The 17,466-nt window shown below is 46.2% G+C and overlaps 1 protein-coding gene across 1 annotated transcript in view; it reads right to left on the bottom strand.

The window, feature by feature from the left end:
- Positions 1-16,102, bottom strand: part of syt9b (synaptotagmin IXb) — a 79,188-nt gene extending 63,086 nt beyond the window's left edge. The window contains exon 1 of the mRNA XM_069922965.1: positions 15,955-16,102. Coding sequence (XP_069779066.1) covers positions 15,955-16,102 — 148 coding nt within the window. The remainder of the gene's footprint in view (positions 1-15,954) is intronic.
- Positions 16,103-17,466: the final 1,364 nt, after the last annotated feature.

Here is a 17,466-nt window from a genome sequence, read left to right as displayed (position 1 = left end):
CACTGTCTGCAGGTCCGTCTCCTCGGCTTCTCCTTCTCAATGAGGGGTTTTCTCCCTGTTTCTGGTGCTCTGTGCTAGTTTGCTGCTCCCCTGTTAGCGTCTTCAAGTCTCTGGGAGTCCACACGTTGAGTGGCCTCTCCTGGAGTCAACACACTGAGGCAACCATTAGGAAGGCACACCAATTTTCCAAAACTCTGAGGAGACTTAGCATGCCATCAAAAACTTTATCAATCTTCTGCAGGGGGACGAGGGAAAGTATACGGACTTGTTGTATCACAGCCAAGTTTGGGAATTCGACTGACCAGGAAATGCAGAAAACTGCAGATGGTAGGAAATACAGCCAGATCCATCACAGGCTCTGACCTCCCACTCATTGAAGACATCCACACGAGGCGCATCCTAAAGAAGGCAACCCCATCACCCTGGTCACAACCGTTTCTCACTGCTACCTTCAGGCAGAGAAGTACAGGAGGCTAAAGACCAGCCTCTCTAGGTGCAGTTCCACACCACACCATGAAAGGGTGGTCTGCTCTATTAAAAAAAACATTGAAACATTACAGCATTGTACTGGTCCTTTGGCCCTCCATGTTGTACCAATCCGTACAAAAGTGCTAAACCTTCCCTACCCTATAACCCTCCACTTTCCTTTCGTTCACGTGTCTATCTAATAGTCTTTTAAAGGCCTCTAATGTTTCAGCCTCTACCACCACTCTGGGCAAGGCATTCCAGGCCTCAACAACTCTGCGTAAAAAAAATTTGCCCCTGATGTCTCCCCTACACTTCCCTCCCTTAATCTTAAACATGTGTCCTCTTCTTCTTTGGCTTGGCTTTGCGGACGAAGATTTATGGAGGGGTACGTCCACGTTAGCTGCAGGCTCGTTGATGACTGACAAGACCGATGCGGGACAGGCAGGCACGGTTGCAGCGGTTGCAAAGGAAAATTGGTTGGTTGGGGTTGGGTGTTGGGTTTTTCCTCCTTTGTCTTTTGTCAGTGAGGTGGGCTCTGCGGTCTTCTTCAAAGGAGGTTGCTGCCCGCCGAACTGTGAGGCGCCAAGATGCACGGTTTGAGGCGATATCAGCCCATTGGCGGTGGTCAATGTGGCAGGCACCAAGAGATTTCTTTAGGCAGTCCTTGTACCTCTTCTTTGGTGCACCTCTGTCTCGGTGGCCAATGGAGAGCTCGGCATAGAACACGATCTTGGGAAGGCGATGGTCCTCCATTCTGGAGACGTGATCCACCCAGCGCAGTTGGGTCTTCAGCAGCATGGATTCGATGCTTGTGGACTCTGCCAGCTCGAGTACTTCGAAGTCATTCCAATGAATGTTGAGGATGGAGCGGAGACAGCGCTGATGGAAGCGTTCTAGGAGCCACAGGTGATGCCGGTAGAGGACCCATGATTCGGAGCGAAACAGGAGCGTGGGTATGACAATGGCTCTGTAAACGTTGATCTTTGTGTGTTTCTTCAGGTGGTTGTTTTTCCAGACTCTTTTGTGTAGTCTTCCAAAGGCGCTATTTGCCTTGGTGAGTCTGTTGTCTATCTCTTTGTCGATCCTTGCATCAGATGAAATGGTGCAGCCGAGGTAGGTAAACTGGTTGACTGTTTTGAGTTCTGTGTGCCTGATGGAGATGTGGGGGGGCTGGTAGTCATGGTGGGGAGCTGGCTGATGGAGGACCTCAGTTTTCTTCAGGCTGACTTCCACCCTAGGAAATAAGTGTTGGCTGTCCAACCTATCTGTGTCTCTCATAATTTTGTAGGCCTCTCTCATCCTTCTATGTTCCAAAGAGAAAAGTCCCAGCATTGCCCACCTTGCCTCATAAGGCATGTCCTCCAATCCAGGCAATGTCCTGGTCAATCACATTTTTTTGGTGAAGGAAAACTGTTAATTTTTATGATCCAATATTTGCATTTACTTTTTTTTTAAAATTTAATTTGTTTTTTTTTAAACAAAGTACCTGTTCAGCTGCAGCAAGTAAGGATTATGGTGCGTTTGTGCATTGTACAGTGTGTATGACAATAAACTCATTATCATGCCCAACTCAGAGAGTCAGGGTCCGAGCCCAGAGCGGTTCTTGGTAAAACCTTACTCTCAAACAACATCTTAGTCAATACCAGATGTTGTCTGCTTTGTAAACAGGAAACTGTACTTTCCACATTATAACAGTTATTGTCATAGATCATAAGACATAAGAGCAGATATAGACCATTCAGCCCATCGAGTCTGCCCTGCTATTTAATCATCAGCTGATCCATTCCCCGGTCCCGGCCCTCTCCCTATAACCTGTGATTCCCTGGCTCATCAAGAAACTGTCAATCTCTGCCTTAAATACACCCAATGACTTAGCCTCCACAACCACCAGTGGCAACAAATTCCACCCTCTGGCTAAAAAAAATCCTCCTCATCTCTGTTCTAAGCAACACTCTTCAATCCTGAAGTTGTGCCCTCTTGTCCTAGACTTTTCCACCATGAGAAATAATCTTTCTACTCTCCACGGCTTTCAACATTCAAAATATTTTATTCTCTTAAATTCCAACAAGTACAGGCCAATGCTCCTTATATGATAACCCTTCTCCAATATCAGCACATCCTTTCTTGAATGAGGAGTCCATATCTGCTCACAAAACCCCAAGTGATGTCTCCCCAGTGCCTCACAAAGCTGGCCCCCTTAGCCCACTGAGCCTATCCCAACCATTACGCACACCATTTATCCCAGCCCAATTTATTCTCCATGCTTTCTCATAAACCTCACGCTACCCCTTCCACTCACCCACACACAAGGGGCAGTTTCCAGCTGCCAATTCACCATAGAACATGACAGCACAGAAACAGGCCCTTCAGCCCTTCCAGACTACCTGGTTCCACTGACCTGCACCTAGTCCATATATCCCCATATCTCTCCCATCATGTAGCTGTGCAAATTATTCTTAAATGTTAAAATTGAGCCCACATTCACTACTTCAGCTGTCAGCTCATTCCACTCTCCCACCGCTCTCTGGGTGAAGTTTCTCCTAATGTTCCCCTTAAGGGGTGCTGGGCAATTTCTGCTGATAGTGAAACGTTGTCAGCCTTACGGTGCACTAAAGGAAATTTTGTGTAGTATCACGTGTTTTTTTTATGACAATAAAATAATATTGAATTCCTGAAATGTTCCCCTTCCACCCTTCACCCAGCAAACTGCTTGGTTTTGTACGTAGGAAACACCTGGAAGTAATTCATGTACACCCAGGGAAAACGTGCAAACTGCCCACCATTGGGATTAAACCTGTGACACTGGAGTTGCGAGCAAATAGCTCTACTTGGTGAGCCACTGCAATCTATCCATTCTATGGTTATGGAGGTTGTCAGAAAGTTGTTGAGATTGTAAGAGGTATTTTACCTCATTAAGTACATTCCTTGGGACATCTTCCAACGGGTAACCTTTAACAAAGCAGAACTCTCTACATTGGAAGTAAACAAGATATTCAGCTGGCTCTGTGGTATTGTGCAGTGCACACAAGTGCTGGAGGAGGTCAGCAGGTAACTCAGTGTCCATGCAAAGGCAGTCCATGTTTCAGGCCTGAGCCCTTCTTTGGGAGTGCCTGAAATCTGGCAGATTCCTGAATAGAAAGGTGGAGGAGAGTGTGGAAGAGGAAGGTGGATAGCACAGGTGGGGAGGGGGAAGAAGAGAAAGCAAATGGCTTCCACCTGAAACCACCAGGAGATAAGGTAGATCCATAGTTTCTGCTTACTTGCCCTATTGTTGTGGCCTGAGGCCAGATGACTGCTCTCAGACACCTCCTCCTACCTACCCCTCCCACAGGACTCCACCACAGCACACAGTGGTCTCCAATACCATCTTCATCCTCATCACCTCTGGTCACCTCCCTCCCATGGCTGCCAACCTCATTGTATCCCATCCCTGCCCTGCTCATTTCTACCTTCTACCCAAGATACACCAACCCAACTGTCCGGGTAAACCTATTGTTTCTGCTTGCACTTGTCCTACTGCTTGACCTGTTGAGTTTCTCCAGCATTGAGTTTTTACTTCAACCATGGTGTCTACACATTTTCGTGCTTTAAGCCCAAACAAAGATTTCAGATTTAAATTTTTTTAAAATTTAGACATACAGCACGGTAACAGGCCATTTCAGCCCATGTGCCCGTGCTGCCCAATTTAACCATAACCATATATAACCGTCTACACCCAATTAACCTACACCCCCCCCACCCCGCACATTTCAAACGGTGGAAGGAATCCAGAACCCCAGGGAAAATCCACGCAGACACAGGGAGAATGTACAAACTCCTTACAGGTAGTGCGGGATTTGAATCCCGGTCCCGATCGCTGGCACAGTAAAGGCATTGCATTAACCGCTATGCCAACCGTGCCACCCCTTTATTGTCAGAGTAATACATGATACCACATACAACCCTGAGATTCATTTTTCTGCAAGTGAGGCGGAACTACCACTAATTGATAGTGCACAAAAGACCACAGCATATACATGTAAATAAAGAACTGTAAACAGAAAACGAATGTAAACAAACTGATTGTCCAATACAGAGAGAACAAAAGGAAAATCAATAAAGTGTACAGGTAAGAGTCCTTAAACGAGTCCCTGATTGAGTTTGTTGTTGAGGAGTCTGATCGTGGAGGGGGAGCAGCAGTTCCTGAACCTGGTGGTGCGAGTCTTGTGCCCCCGAGACCTCATTCCTGTTCTTTCCAAGAACATAGTGTGTGTTGGGTGATGTGGGTCTTTGATGATTGCTGCTGCTCTCTAATGGCAGGATTTCATGCAGATGTTCTTGATGGTGGGGAGGGTTTTGCCTGTTATGTCCTAGGCTGTGTCCACTACTTTTTGCAGGGCTTTACACTCAGAGGGATTGGTGTCCCCCACACCAGACCATGATACAGCCAGTCACCACTCTTTCCACCACACCTCTGTAGACACTTACCAGGGATTCCAATGTCATATCAAATCTCTGCCAACTCCTGATGAAGTAGAGACGCTGATGTGCTTTCTTCACAATGCCATTGGTGTGTTGGGTCCAGGAAAGAGCCTCTGGGATGGTGACTCCCAAAAATTTAAATGTGCTCATTCTCTCCACCTCTGATCCCCCAATGACCACTGGATGGACAAAAATGTGCAGATGAGATAGCCTGACGCTTCATGCCCTTCCTGACATTAATCAAAGGTTGTAGTGGCTACTACAGTAGATGCTACTAAATAAAGGCAAACACACACAAATGTAGTCAACTCAAGACTGGTTTATTGCAGACATACACAGACCTTTTATTCCCTACCTGTTAATGAGCTCGTTAATTAACAGCTGCTGGTCCACAGGACCAGCAGGTTAAAGCTATGAGCTATTAACGCCCTGCTCCTTTAGCCAGAGGCTTCATCTGATCCACTCACTGTACTTTGGCGCCCAGCACTGCTACCCCGCGATGTGTCAGATAAGTCAGTGAACTGACGGTGGCGGTTCGCAATACCGCGCTGTGAGCCCGCTACAAGGTGAACAAATATCAATTCAAATCAACAATGAATAAAACCACAAAGGTTGACAATGTGATTTTTGGAGGGGAGAGAGGGTCAATGCAGCCGTTTGATCTACTCTGGCCTTATTGTCCGTTGGGTGCATGGTAATCCTTAGCAATGACCCCGATAAAAGCTCCACAATAACATCTTGGTACAAATCATATTAACTGAATAGTGGGTTTTACTTAAGCTGAATGGATCAAATTAATTACATCTTCAAAATAAATGGGAGCTAAATCACATTTAGCCGGCATTCGAGATCTTCCTTTCAACTTTCATCAATGTATAAAGCAGCTTAATGTCGGATGCTGATAATCCATTATCTGTGGACGATAGTATTTCCTTGCACTTGGTTCTTGTAAGCTGACAGCAGTGTAAAACATACAAGAGGTGTCTGCATGAGTATTCCAGAACATCCAAACCCTTAAGCTTGTGTGAATTGGGAGCAGGAGGGTACCACACAGCCGATTCATTCTGCCCCATCATTCACTAAGATCATGTCTATCTGGGATTATTCCTCACTGTATAGCAATATCTCAGTCGTGGAGAGAGCGGGAGTACAAAGTTCCTTGGCTTCCATTTAAAATACGGCCTATCCTAGGCACACAACACCTTCTCATTAGTCAGGAAGATGCAGCAGTGCCTAAAGAGGGTGAGGAGGGCAAGGCTACTGGCCACCATCCTGGAGTACAATAGAGAGTGCCCTGGCTGGCTGCGTCATAGTGTGGTATAGTACCCACAAAGCATCAGATCAGAGGTCAGTAAGTGGGGTGATTAAAACTGCTGAGATCACTGGGGTCTCCCTTCCCTCTATTGTCAGGGAGCAGTACTTAAAGAGGGCTCAGAGAATCATGAGGTCCCTTCAAGTCAAGTTTATTTATTATTCATACCATGCTCGCATGGTAGGGTGAGATAATGTTTCTTCAGGACCACGGAGCATATTTATATAGATATAAGTTAGAGAAGCAGTTAACACATTAAAATATTAAGACGTATACATTGAAATATCACGGCACACTATCCACATCTGTACTGGGAATTCAGGAGCCTGACGGCTTGGGGAAAAAAGCTGTTTCCCACATCAGAGCCCATGTCCTATGGTTCCTCCTGCCAGATGGAAGAAGGGGGAACATTTTACATGTGGGATAAGTGGAGTCTTTCACAATGTTTATTGCTTTCCACCTGCATCGAGTGGAGTAGACGTCCTCCATGCTAGGAAGAGGTACCCCAATGGTTTTTTCCATTGACTTCACTATCCTCTGCAGCATGTTGCGATCCGAGGTGGTAGAACTTCCAAACCAAGCGGTGATGCAGTGCACAGGATGCTCTTGATAGAAGGTGATGAGGATGGAGGGTGGGAGATGGACTTTACTCAGCCTTCGCAGGAAGTAGAGGCGCTGCTGGGCTTTCTTGGCTATGAAGCTGGTGTTGAGGGACCAGGTGAGATTCTCTGCCAGATGCACTCCGAAGAATTTGATACTTTTGAAAACCTCAGTGGTAGAGCCGTCAATGGTCAGGGGAGTGTGATCTCCCCCTGCCCTTCTTACCATCCAGCTGGCAGTATCTTTGAAACATGACCTTCAAGGAAGAGGTACAGGGGCATAAAAACCAGGTCTGCCAGGCTGGGAAATAGCTTCTTCCTGCAGATAGTGAGGGTGCTGAACACCACTAGAAACCCGTAAATTATTTTTATATACATATATATTTATTTTGGATTGATATATATCTAGATGTTGTTTCTGTGTAGGGTAAATTGTGTGTCTTTGTTTGTGCACCATGGTCTGCAGAGACACTGTTTTGTATAACCAGATGCCTATAGACTTGAACTTGACTGATCCATTTACAAACTCAACCCTGCAACCTTTCCCTTCTCGCATTGGCAAGAAATGTTTCTACCTCTGCCTAAAAATACATAAAATTCTCTGCTCCTGCTGTGACTGAGAGGACTGATGACCCTCTGAGAAAATAAAATTCCCTCTCTCTGCCTTAAATGGTGTAAACACTTATTTTTAAACTGAAGCCATCATAACAATGAGGTGTTTCTTCCCAGAGCTGATCACTTGTCACAGAGGGAGGCCAGCCTCATCGAGCCTTCCAGACCCAATCAATTTGCCTCACTTTCTTTTCTCTGCGGGAGTTTTGTTCCGAGGTATCAAATACACATCCAGTTGCCTTCTGTGAGTTACCATTGAATCTGATTCTGAGAATTGCAAATATTAATCCATCTATCTATCCCTTTACAATTGTTAGCTCCACTTCCATCTCGGCATATTGTAGCAATTTAATTTATACCACTGAAATATCTTATGTTCCTATGTCAACCTTCTACAGGAGCTCTATCGAGGGAGTCCTCACTGGCTGCATCACAATGTGGAACAGTTGCTATAGAGAATTGGATCATAGGTCAGTCAACAGGGATCATAAGGAGTGGCAAAGAGGTTCATAGGAGCCTCCCTCCCTCCTCCATCGATATGATCTACTGGATCATTGTTTGAAGAGAGTGCTCAAAATGATCGAGCTGCTGCTCCCATTGGGAAAGAGGTGCAGGAGTATCCGAGCCAGCACCAACGGGCTAAGGATCAGCTTCTTCCCATGGGTAGTGAGAATGCTGAATGACTGAATGAACTTCTATTTGTTTATTTTTACGTGATTATTTTTTTCTGCATACGCAATGCTTGCCCATATGTCCGCTATGTCTGGTTGTGTGTTTGCATGTTTTTACACTGAGCACCAGAGAACGCAGTTTCATCAAGTTGCAATTGGGCATTTAGATGATTGACAAGAACATCTCCACAATCTCCAGCGGTACCAGAGCACCACGGGGCTTCGTTCTTAGCTCCCTGCTCTACCCGCTTTATATCTACGACTATGTAGCTCAGTACGATGACACAATCTACAAATTGGCTGATGATACCACGGTCGTGGGTTGTTTAAAGGGAGGGGATGAGTCATCAAACAGGAAGGAGGTTGAAGACTTGGAGGTGGAGAGAGGATCTGGGGAATCACTATCTTGGAGGATCTTTCCTGGACCCAACACACTAATGGCATTGTGAAGAAAGCACATCAACACCTCTACTCCCTCAGGAGTTTGTGGCAGTTTGGTGTGACAACAGAAACGCCGCCATCAGAGAGGAGCAGCAATCATCAAGGACCCTTACCACCCAGCACACACTCTGTTCTTGCTGCTACCATCAGGAAAGGGCCACAAGATTTTTTTTTGCATTACCCATAAGTGGTGATTCTGCCTGGCCCACAGGGAAAAGAACTTCAAGGTGGTATATGATGTCATGTATGTAGTCTGACAATAAATCCAAAATCTAATAAACTTGAAATTGGACTCTGTTGGCTGCAGAAAGTAAGAATCTCATGCTATCTGTACTTTGTCATATCTGTATATGACAATAAACTCTCATTACTCCCCATTCCAGAGATATAAAGACACAATTCAATAGTTGCAATAATAAAACGTGCTGGAAGAACTCAGCAGGTCACTCCACGACTATAGGAACTAAAAGTGCAACCAAAGTTTCAGGCCTGAGCCCTTCATCAAGGCATAAGAAAAAGCAGGCAGGTAGCTGAATAAAAAGGGAGGAAAGGAGAGAGGGGCAAGAGGAGGAGCATAGGCTAATGGGTAGGAGGTGGATAAGGGTGGGAGCATAGAAGAGAAGAGGTTGAGACGTGCTAGAGGAGTGGTCAGTCCTCTGAATGGAGAGGAAAGGGAACAGAGTGGGGGTGGGGGTGGGGGTTTTGTACTACAACCTTAGAATCTACAGTTTCCTGTTTAATTCTATATTGACTCTCAAGCACAGCTCTGAAGGTGTGCTGTGTGGTCAGAGATACTGGTCTTCAACAGAGACATTAAACCATTTGTATCTTATAATTATAAAATATCCATGGCAGCATCTAGGAATGAGATAACAAAGACATTCTCCTTGCTGCTGTGATCAATATTTTTATCTCTCAAATGTATTTAAATAGTTTATTAAATAAATGGGGAGTATGATGGAGCATCAGATAGGATTAGCATCTCATGGCCCTCCAGACCCAAGGTCAATCTTGACCTTGTGTGGAATTTGCACACTCTCTCTGTCACCACATGGATTTCACTACAGGACGCCCATTTCCTGCCACATTCCAAAAGACCTGGTACAGAGTAGATGTAGAAAGGTTGTTTCCCATGGTGGAAGAGTCTCGGATGAGAGGGCACAACTTCAGGATTGAAGGGTGTCCACTTAGAACAGAGATGCTGAGGAATTTCTTCAGCCTGAGGGTAATGAAGTTGCTGCCACAGGCAGTTGTGGAGGCCAGGTCACTGGGTGTATTTAAGGCAGAGATTGATAGGTTCTTGATTACCCAGGGCATCAAAGAAATATGGGGAGAAGGTTGGGCAGTGGGAGAATGGATCAACTCATGATAAAATAGTGGGGAAGACTTGATGGGCTGAATGGCCTATTTCTGCTTCTACATCTTATGGTCTCATGGTAAATTAGTTAGCTGCTGGTAAATTAGTTGGTTGCTGGTAGATTATTGTGTAGCTTACAGTGAGGGTTAATTACAAATAATGTCAAGGGGATGGAAGAGTATTTATGAGAGTCTAAATTACAAAAGGACTGTGAAATAGAGTGATGGGAGGATGGGACTGATAGGATTTTTCTCCCTGGAAGCCAGCATGAACCAAATGGGCTGAATGGCCTTCTGTTATTTCATTATTTGTTTACATGGGTATGTTGAGTCAGGTTTTTTTTTGCACTGTCAATAAGTGGAGATTCTGCCTCGCCTACAGGAAAAAGAATCTCAAGGCTGTACGTGATCACGTGTGTACTCTGATGGTAAATCTGAAATTTAAAAATCTGAATAAATTCTGAAAATCTGCTTCAAAATTCTGAATTCTGGTTCTATACTTCTGTACCCTTTCCTGCATTAGACTATGCTTCCTGTAGGTAGGTGATCCAAACTAAGAACTGATAAAACTGCACTTTTCTGTTCTTTTTGCCAAGTAAATATCCACGGGTGATTTAGTCAAGTTGCATGAAGCACCTGCTTTCCTTTTCAGACACAGTATTCACTTCATAATTTACATTTCCACCTCCTTGAGTGCGCAGACCATTTTCTACATAAAGGAAAATGGCAGCACTACCTGAGCACTGTGATGGCATTGCTGTCGCTAGTGAGGTCCCAGGGAGACATAGGATTCAACCACTCAGTGCTCATGCTGATGTGTCCATATGGCCTTTTGGAGGAGCCACCGGAGCATTTAATCTTGCAACCTCGGTGGTCTGTGCCCAAGATGGCAGTGCCTGTGTTTGGCAGCGCCCTCGAGGGGTTGCACACTCTGGAGGAGCAGTGGACTGGTGCAGCACAGTAGTAATGGGGGGGGGGGGGGGGAAACTCCTGTTCAGAAAGGGAGGTGGAGGAGATGACCCTACAGGATGGTGACCACTGCAGTGGGGGTAATGGCGAGGTTGAGGGCCCCACTCAGGCCGCGGGTGAACTTGCGGTCGGGGGACCTGCAAGAGGTGCGGGTTGCGGAAGACTGGTGCGTGGGAACCAGCTAGCGGAATTGGGGCGCTGAGGGCAAGAAGGATTCCTGAAGGGGCCATGGGCACTGAAGACTTCCTGATCATGTGGACAGTTTGGACCTGGAGCTTGGGTCGGCTGATGGATTGAACAGGAGTCTGTGCAGCTGCAGAGGCTGCGGGAGGCGAATCCATGGACACTCAGTGTCTCTGAAGGGGCTCTCTTTTGCTTCTCTTTCTCTCTTACTGTAAGGGGCAGCACTAATTGCTCTTAAATGGACCTCTCATTGCCTTTCTCTGCCTTATGGTAGGCAGAAGGCAATTTTGTGTAATATTACATGGTCAGTACTATTATGTGACAATAAAGATATCTTGAATCTAGATTGTGAATAACTGAACCTCAGCAATGATTCCTGCCCCAGTCCACAGTTAACAAGACCACTATTCATGCTGCTAAGTCATGCTTTATCTCGTGAGTCTTTATCTTGTGGCACATCATTTTATGAAGTGCTTAATAGAGAGCCATTCGTAAATCCATGTGCACCCCTTTATTTATCTTGTTGGTTGCATCCATTCAAAAAAAGCTCTCACAAATCACAGAATTTCATAACTTTATTTTGACTCTGCATCATCACATTATAGTGTTTTGCTTTTCACAAGTCCTCAGTTACAGAGCCCAATAATTAAGCCATAGAACAGAACATAGAACACTACAGCCCAGTACAGGCCCTTCGGCACTCAATGTTGTGCCGAATGCATTTTCCTACCAACAATAAAGGAATACCTCCCTACCCCATAACCCCCTATTCTTTCTTCATCCATGTTCCTTAAATTGCCCTAATGTTTCAGCCTCCACCACCATCCCTGGCAAGGCATTCCAGGCTCCCACAACTCTTTCCATAAAAAAAAAATTACCCCTGATGTCTCCCCTAAACTTCCCTCCCTTCACTTTGTATGTCCTTTGGTGTTTTCTACTTCTGCCCTGGGGAAAAGGTGCTGGCTGTCCACCTTATCTATACCTCTCATAATCATGTCTACCTCTATTAAGTCTCCTCTCATCTTTCTATGCTCCAAAACGAAAAGTCCCAGTTCAGCTAACCTCACCTCATAAAACTTGTTTTCCAAACCAGGCAACATCCTGGTAAACCTTCTCTGCACCCTCTCCATCGCATCCACATCCTTCCTATAATGAGGTGACCCAGAACTGAACACAATGCTCTAAGTGTGGTCTCAACCAGAGATCTGTAGAGTTGCAACATGACCTCTCTACTCTTCAACTCAGTCCCCCTATTAATGAAGCCCAACGTCCCATAATTTCTTTATAATTCCAAGCATATAGGCCTATCCTTATCTAATCATTTTACCTGATGGCTCATCTCACGTGAAAACGCAGCTCTCTAGATTCAAGGGCAGTTTCTTTTTGGCTGTTATCAGACTCTTAAATGGACCTCTCATTGACAAGATGCCCCTGCATTTGTTTTTCACTGCACTTTGCTCCTCCACTTTGTCCTTGTAACACTCTACCTTACATTCTTTGACTTACTGTGACAAGACAATCCTGACTTTATTGATTTCAGTAGCTGCTATACTTAGGTAAGAGTCGACCTGCCTGGGTAGCACACAAAGTAAAGTTTTTCACTGAATCTTAGTTCAAGGAAAGACTGGATAATTACATAGAGGGGAGAGGATTGGAGGGGTATGGACCAGGTGCTGGTCATTGGGACTAGGAGGGTGGGGATTTGTTCTGGCATGGACTAGTAGGGCCAAACTGGCCTGTTCAGTATATGGTTATAAGTGACAATGAAACATGCTCTCCCGTGCCAGGGATAGCCCCCTTTCTCCACAAACTGGTTATTCTGGGTATCTCAGTGAGTTTTGAATCCTATGCAATTCACCTCATCTCCTCTGTCATGAAGTCACTGGCCCAAATTCACTTCACTTAGGACAGAAGCAGGAAGCTTTCAGATGGATCTCTGAGATAAAAAAAAAGCTTTCACATCCGATTTCCCTCCGCAACGCCAATGTTCTGTAACCACAGGAACTGATTGGGAGTGGTTGTATCATTACTTACTATTAAGTCATCTAACTCCAGGAAACGGTGGTCTCTCTCTCTCTCTCTCTAGCCTCTGAAACTGCAGCACCTGGGTCGTCCTCCTAGGACCCAGGTACGATGACTGGGGCAGGGGCAGGAAGCGAGGGAGATCTAACTCCGCTCGCTGAGTTGGCAGCGACACCGGAGTGGACTTCCCCACGCCCGCTCGGAGCCCCACTGGCCAGGAAGCAAGGAGGATCATTAAAAGTTCCTTCAGGAAGGAAACGCGGCTTTCGCAAAAGGGCAGATACTGGGGCGTCAGTAAAGTCTGCAGACACTGTGGTTGAAGTAAAAACACAATGCTGGAGAACCTCAACAGGTCAAACTGTGTCCTTTATAGAGCAAAGATAGATACATTGCCCTTCACCAAAGGTTGGAAAAATGTCGGCAGGCGCCGTACCTTAGGCTCAAGCCCTAAACTTTGCAATATAAAGCAGGCTGCTTGAGTGTTTCCAGCTTTCTGTTTTCCAGATGATTGGGCGTGGCGAGTGTGGTGGCAAACTGCAGCTAAACGCCCCCCACCCCCCCGTGCCTTTGGAGAGTGGAGACCGGTTTATTGTGGGTTGAGGGGAAACAATAAATGCGAGCCTTTTTCTTCTTCCCCCACCCCCCTCCGACCCGACACCGCGGGCGACGCTCACCGTAGGCGACGTTCCTCCACTGTCTTGCCACAAATGCGCTGTCTCCTGCAAGATTATATTTAACTATCCCCTGATCGATTATGCCTGGTGACTCGGAATACGCGCCTGGGCTTGGATAACCGCCAAGTAAAATTCCCAGCACAATTGTCAACCTCAACAGGCACAGTAACCGTGTACCTGCATTATCAAGCAAGATCTCTAACCCAGACTTCATACCCTCGACCAGCCATTATCAACCCCCCCTTGGGGTCCTCAGCACGCTTCAGTTTTCACTTCCAGTAACATATTAAAAAATTATGTAGTCGGTAGGAGAAAGTACGAAAGAAACCAACTAAACTTTCAGCAGGAGTCCTGGGCGGGGACATCGCTGAAAAATGGTTCAGAATAACTGGTCTAGACCCCCTTCCGACACAGCGGGATAGAGTTCCGTTTATGCAATTCCCATTGGATAGATAAACCAGCGAGTGACCTACATTTAGACATTCTCCACAGTCTATTTTAAGTTCTTCTGTATAATTTTAGTAACCTCGAATTTTTTTTTGTTATGTCCAACTTAATACCAATTACATGTTGAAGTTGTACAGAGGGTTATCAACTGATACAACCGGATATAGATATGTGGAGTTAAATGGGCAGGTGGAGTTTAATCCGGGCAAGTGGTGCACTTTGAGAGGACAAGTGGAAGGCAAATGTATGTAATTACTGGCAAGGCCCTTGGAATCACTGGTGTGCAGAGGGATCCAAGAGTCCAGGTCCACAGCTCATTGAAAGGGGCCACACCAGTAGATAGGATGGTAAAGAAGGCCTATGGTAGGCTTGGTTTCAGTGAGCATTGAGTATAAAACTAAGGAAGTCGTGTCAATTTGGAAAAGTTTGGCTAGGCCGCACTTGGAACACTGTGTGTGGCATTCTGTCCCACCCCAGTACAGGAAAGGATGTTTAAGGGTTAGAAAGGGCACAGAAGAGACGCACCGCAGCATGGCCTAGTTTAGAACAGATAAGCTATGGCGAGAGGCTGGACAAACTTGAGTTGTTTTGTCTGGAGTGACTGAGGTGAGACTGATGGACGAGTATAAAATCATGCATTGATTGGGCGGATAGTCCGAATATTTTCCCCAGGAGGAAAGCGTCACACACCAGCGGACATGCGTTTCAGGCGAGAGTGAAGTTTAACGGAGATGTGTGGGGCAAATATTTCCCACAGAGAGTGGTGGGAGCCTGGAACGGGCAGTCAGGAGTAGTGATGGAAGCAGATACATTAGTAGTATCTAAGAGGTTTCTACATAGACACGTGGAGATGGAGGGATATGGGTCAGGCGCGAGCAGCAGATTCATAGTTTGATTTGGACACAGACTCTTGGACCGGAGGTCTTGTTTTGTGCTGCTTCTGTTCACAGTATTAAAAATGATCGAAATATTTGCGGAGCCGTCGAGGTGGCCCTTGAATTGAGCCCATAGAAACTTTAAGAAAGACACTTGTTAGGAACTACTCGGGGTCGGACTGTGTCCTAAACCCGAGACCGCTGGGAGAGAGCAGCCGAACGATTTAAGGGCCGCGGGCGCTGAGAGCCGGTAAACCCGGCCTGCGCTTTAGACGGCAGACGGGATGCGAGTTGTGTCCAGGGCTCGTTGATAATTAACGCCGGCATCGACGCTGACTGCTGGAAATAGCGGTGATTCGGTGTGATTTGCTGCAATAGATTCAGGAGGTACAGACACACGCACCTGTCTGTAGGTGTGTACATACACCTATCTATACATCCGACTCACAAACATCCCTGAATATCTACACGTCTGTTTTGTATTCATGATTACACATCTGCATGGATGTCATCAAAAGTTTATGTTTTTCGTTGCTGTACACAATCTGTCCACCTCCATCATTCATCAATCAGATATAGATTCACGGGTAGATTATTTTATATATTTATTCACTTTTCAGAATTTATTCCGCTTGCACTTTTAGCACAAGGACTGAGAGAGAGGGACAGATGTAGGGGAGGTGAGAGAGAGATAGTAGGGAAAGGGATGAAGGAGGAAAAGAAAGGAGGACGAGAGAGAAAAAAGATAGAGGGGAGAGGAGAGAGGAGGAGGGAGACAGAGGGAAAGAGAGAAAGAAAGAGGGGTGGAGGAAGGGAGGGGCGGGGAGAGAGAGAAAGCGAGACAGAGCTGTCCGGATGTGGTACCTGACTCTGTGTGGCGCGGCCTGCCTCGGTCACGGAGGTAGTAGGAAAAATCCAGGCAGCTTTCGTGTTCCACCAACCCCTTAAAGCAGAGTTCGGTTACAATATTGAGCGCTTTCTGACAAAGCTCGTCCTCTTGGTCTGCACTCATTTCCCATCAACATCCTTCTGAATGGGGCTCAGCTGCGCAGGACGAGAGAAGGGCCGCGCATTCTCCGAGCTTCAGGACCGCGGAGAGCAGCAACGCCTCTCCAACACCTCCCCTCCCTTCCCTCCCCCTCTCTTTCAATGGACTTCCTGGCCTCTGCTTCCAACCGCACCCCACTCAACCTCTATTTCTCGTTCCTGGATCTTTTTCTGTCAGACCTCTTCGCTCCCCATCCACTCCCTCCTGGACCCGCCGGACGAGGCAGTTTATTTGAGTAGCCGGGAGACACCAGACCGCTTGATGGCTGGATCACGGTTCCTGGCCATTGGCGCCGCTGGTTAACCGCTCCTACTCTATGGAGATAAATGGCTCCCAAACCAGAACTCTGAGAGATTGCTTAGCAGATGCGTCCACCAGGGATTTGCAAAGCCTTATAACGCTGGACTAATTAGCCGGCGCGTTTTATCTACAGCTCCCTCCTCCGCCAACCCGCGAGGATTTTGACCTCCTTCTCCAAAGTCTACCTTGAAAGAAAAGGCTTGCATTTCAATAGCACTATTTCAGGACATCTTGAAGTTATTAACACCAATTAAATGATTTGAACTATCAAATAAACGGTAATGTGAGCACCGCAAAATCCCTCAAACGGATAAGTGAAAAGAACCGTTTTGGCAAATGGTGATCGGAGTATAATTTAAGATTCCTTTATTGTCATGTCATGTAATAGTACACGAAATTGTCTTCAGTCTGCCGTAAGGTAGAAAGTCGCCGGCGTCCCTTACGGAAAACGAGAGAAAGAGAGAAGCAAAAGAGAGACCTTTCAGAGACACTGAGCGTCCGTGGACTCGCCTCCAGCGCTTTTGTTCGATCCCAGGTCACTAACTATGATAGCAGAAGTGCCATCGGACTTTGACGTCCACTTCAATTAGTAGAAGGGGAGCTGGTTTAATTCGTCACCCGAAAGACTGAGTCAGCAACTGTGTAACCCTCCCTCGGTGTTGTACAGGGAGTGAAACCATAAATGCCGTGGCTCTGAAGGAATCTTTTGGTTAAGAGGCTTAAGTGGGGGAGGGGGTGCCTTCCCAATCAATTTGGGGCTTAGGGAATTGTCTCCCAGTGTGCTGATTCCAACGCCTTTTTCCTACGATTTCAGCCTCCGAGTTAACCCTCTTTTTGCCCGACCCAGTTGTGTTGACCATGTCTGAGTTACTACACAACCACTCGTGTTTGTGGGCCAGCGTTGTAACACATTAGGGTTCTCCAGTGGTTCTCAACCATTAGGGTTTCTCCAGTGGTTCTCAACCACTGGTTCTCAAACTTTTTTCAACTCACATTCCACTTTAAGTAATCCGTTATGAACCACAGAG

Source organism: Narcine bancroftii, chromosome 1 (genome assembly GCF_036971445.1).
Source record: "Narcine bancroftii isolate sNarBan1 chromosome 1, sNarBan1.hap1, whole genome shotgun sequence".
In the NCBI taxonomy this organism is placed as follows: Eukaryota; Metazoa; Chordata; class Chondrichthyes; order Torpediniformes; family Narcinidae; genus Narcine; species Narcine bancroftii.
This window is presented reverse-complemented; position numbering and strand designations above follow the sequence as displayed.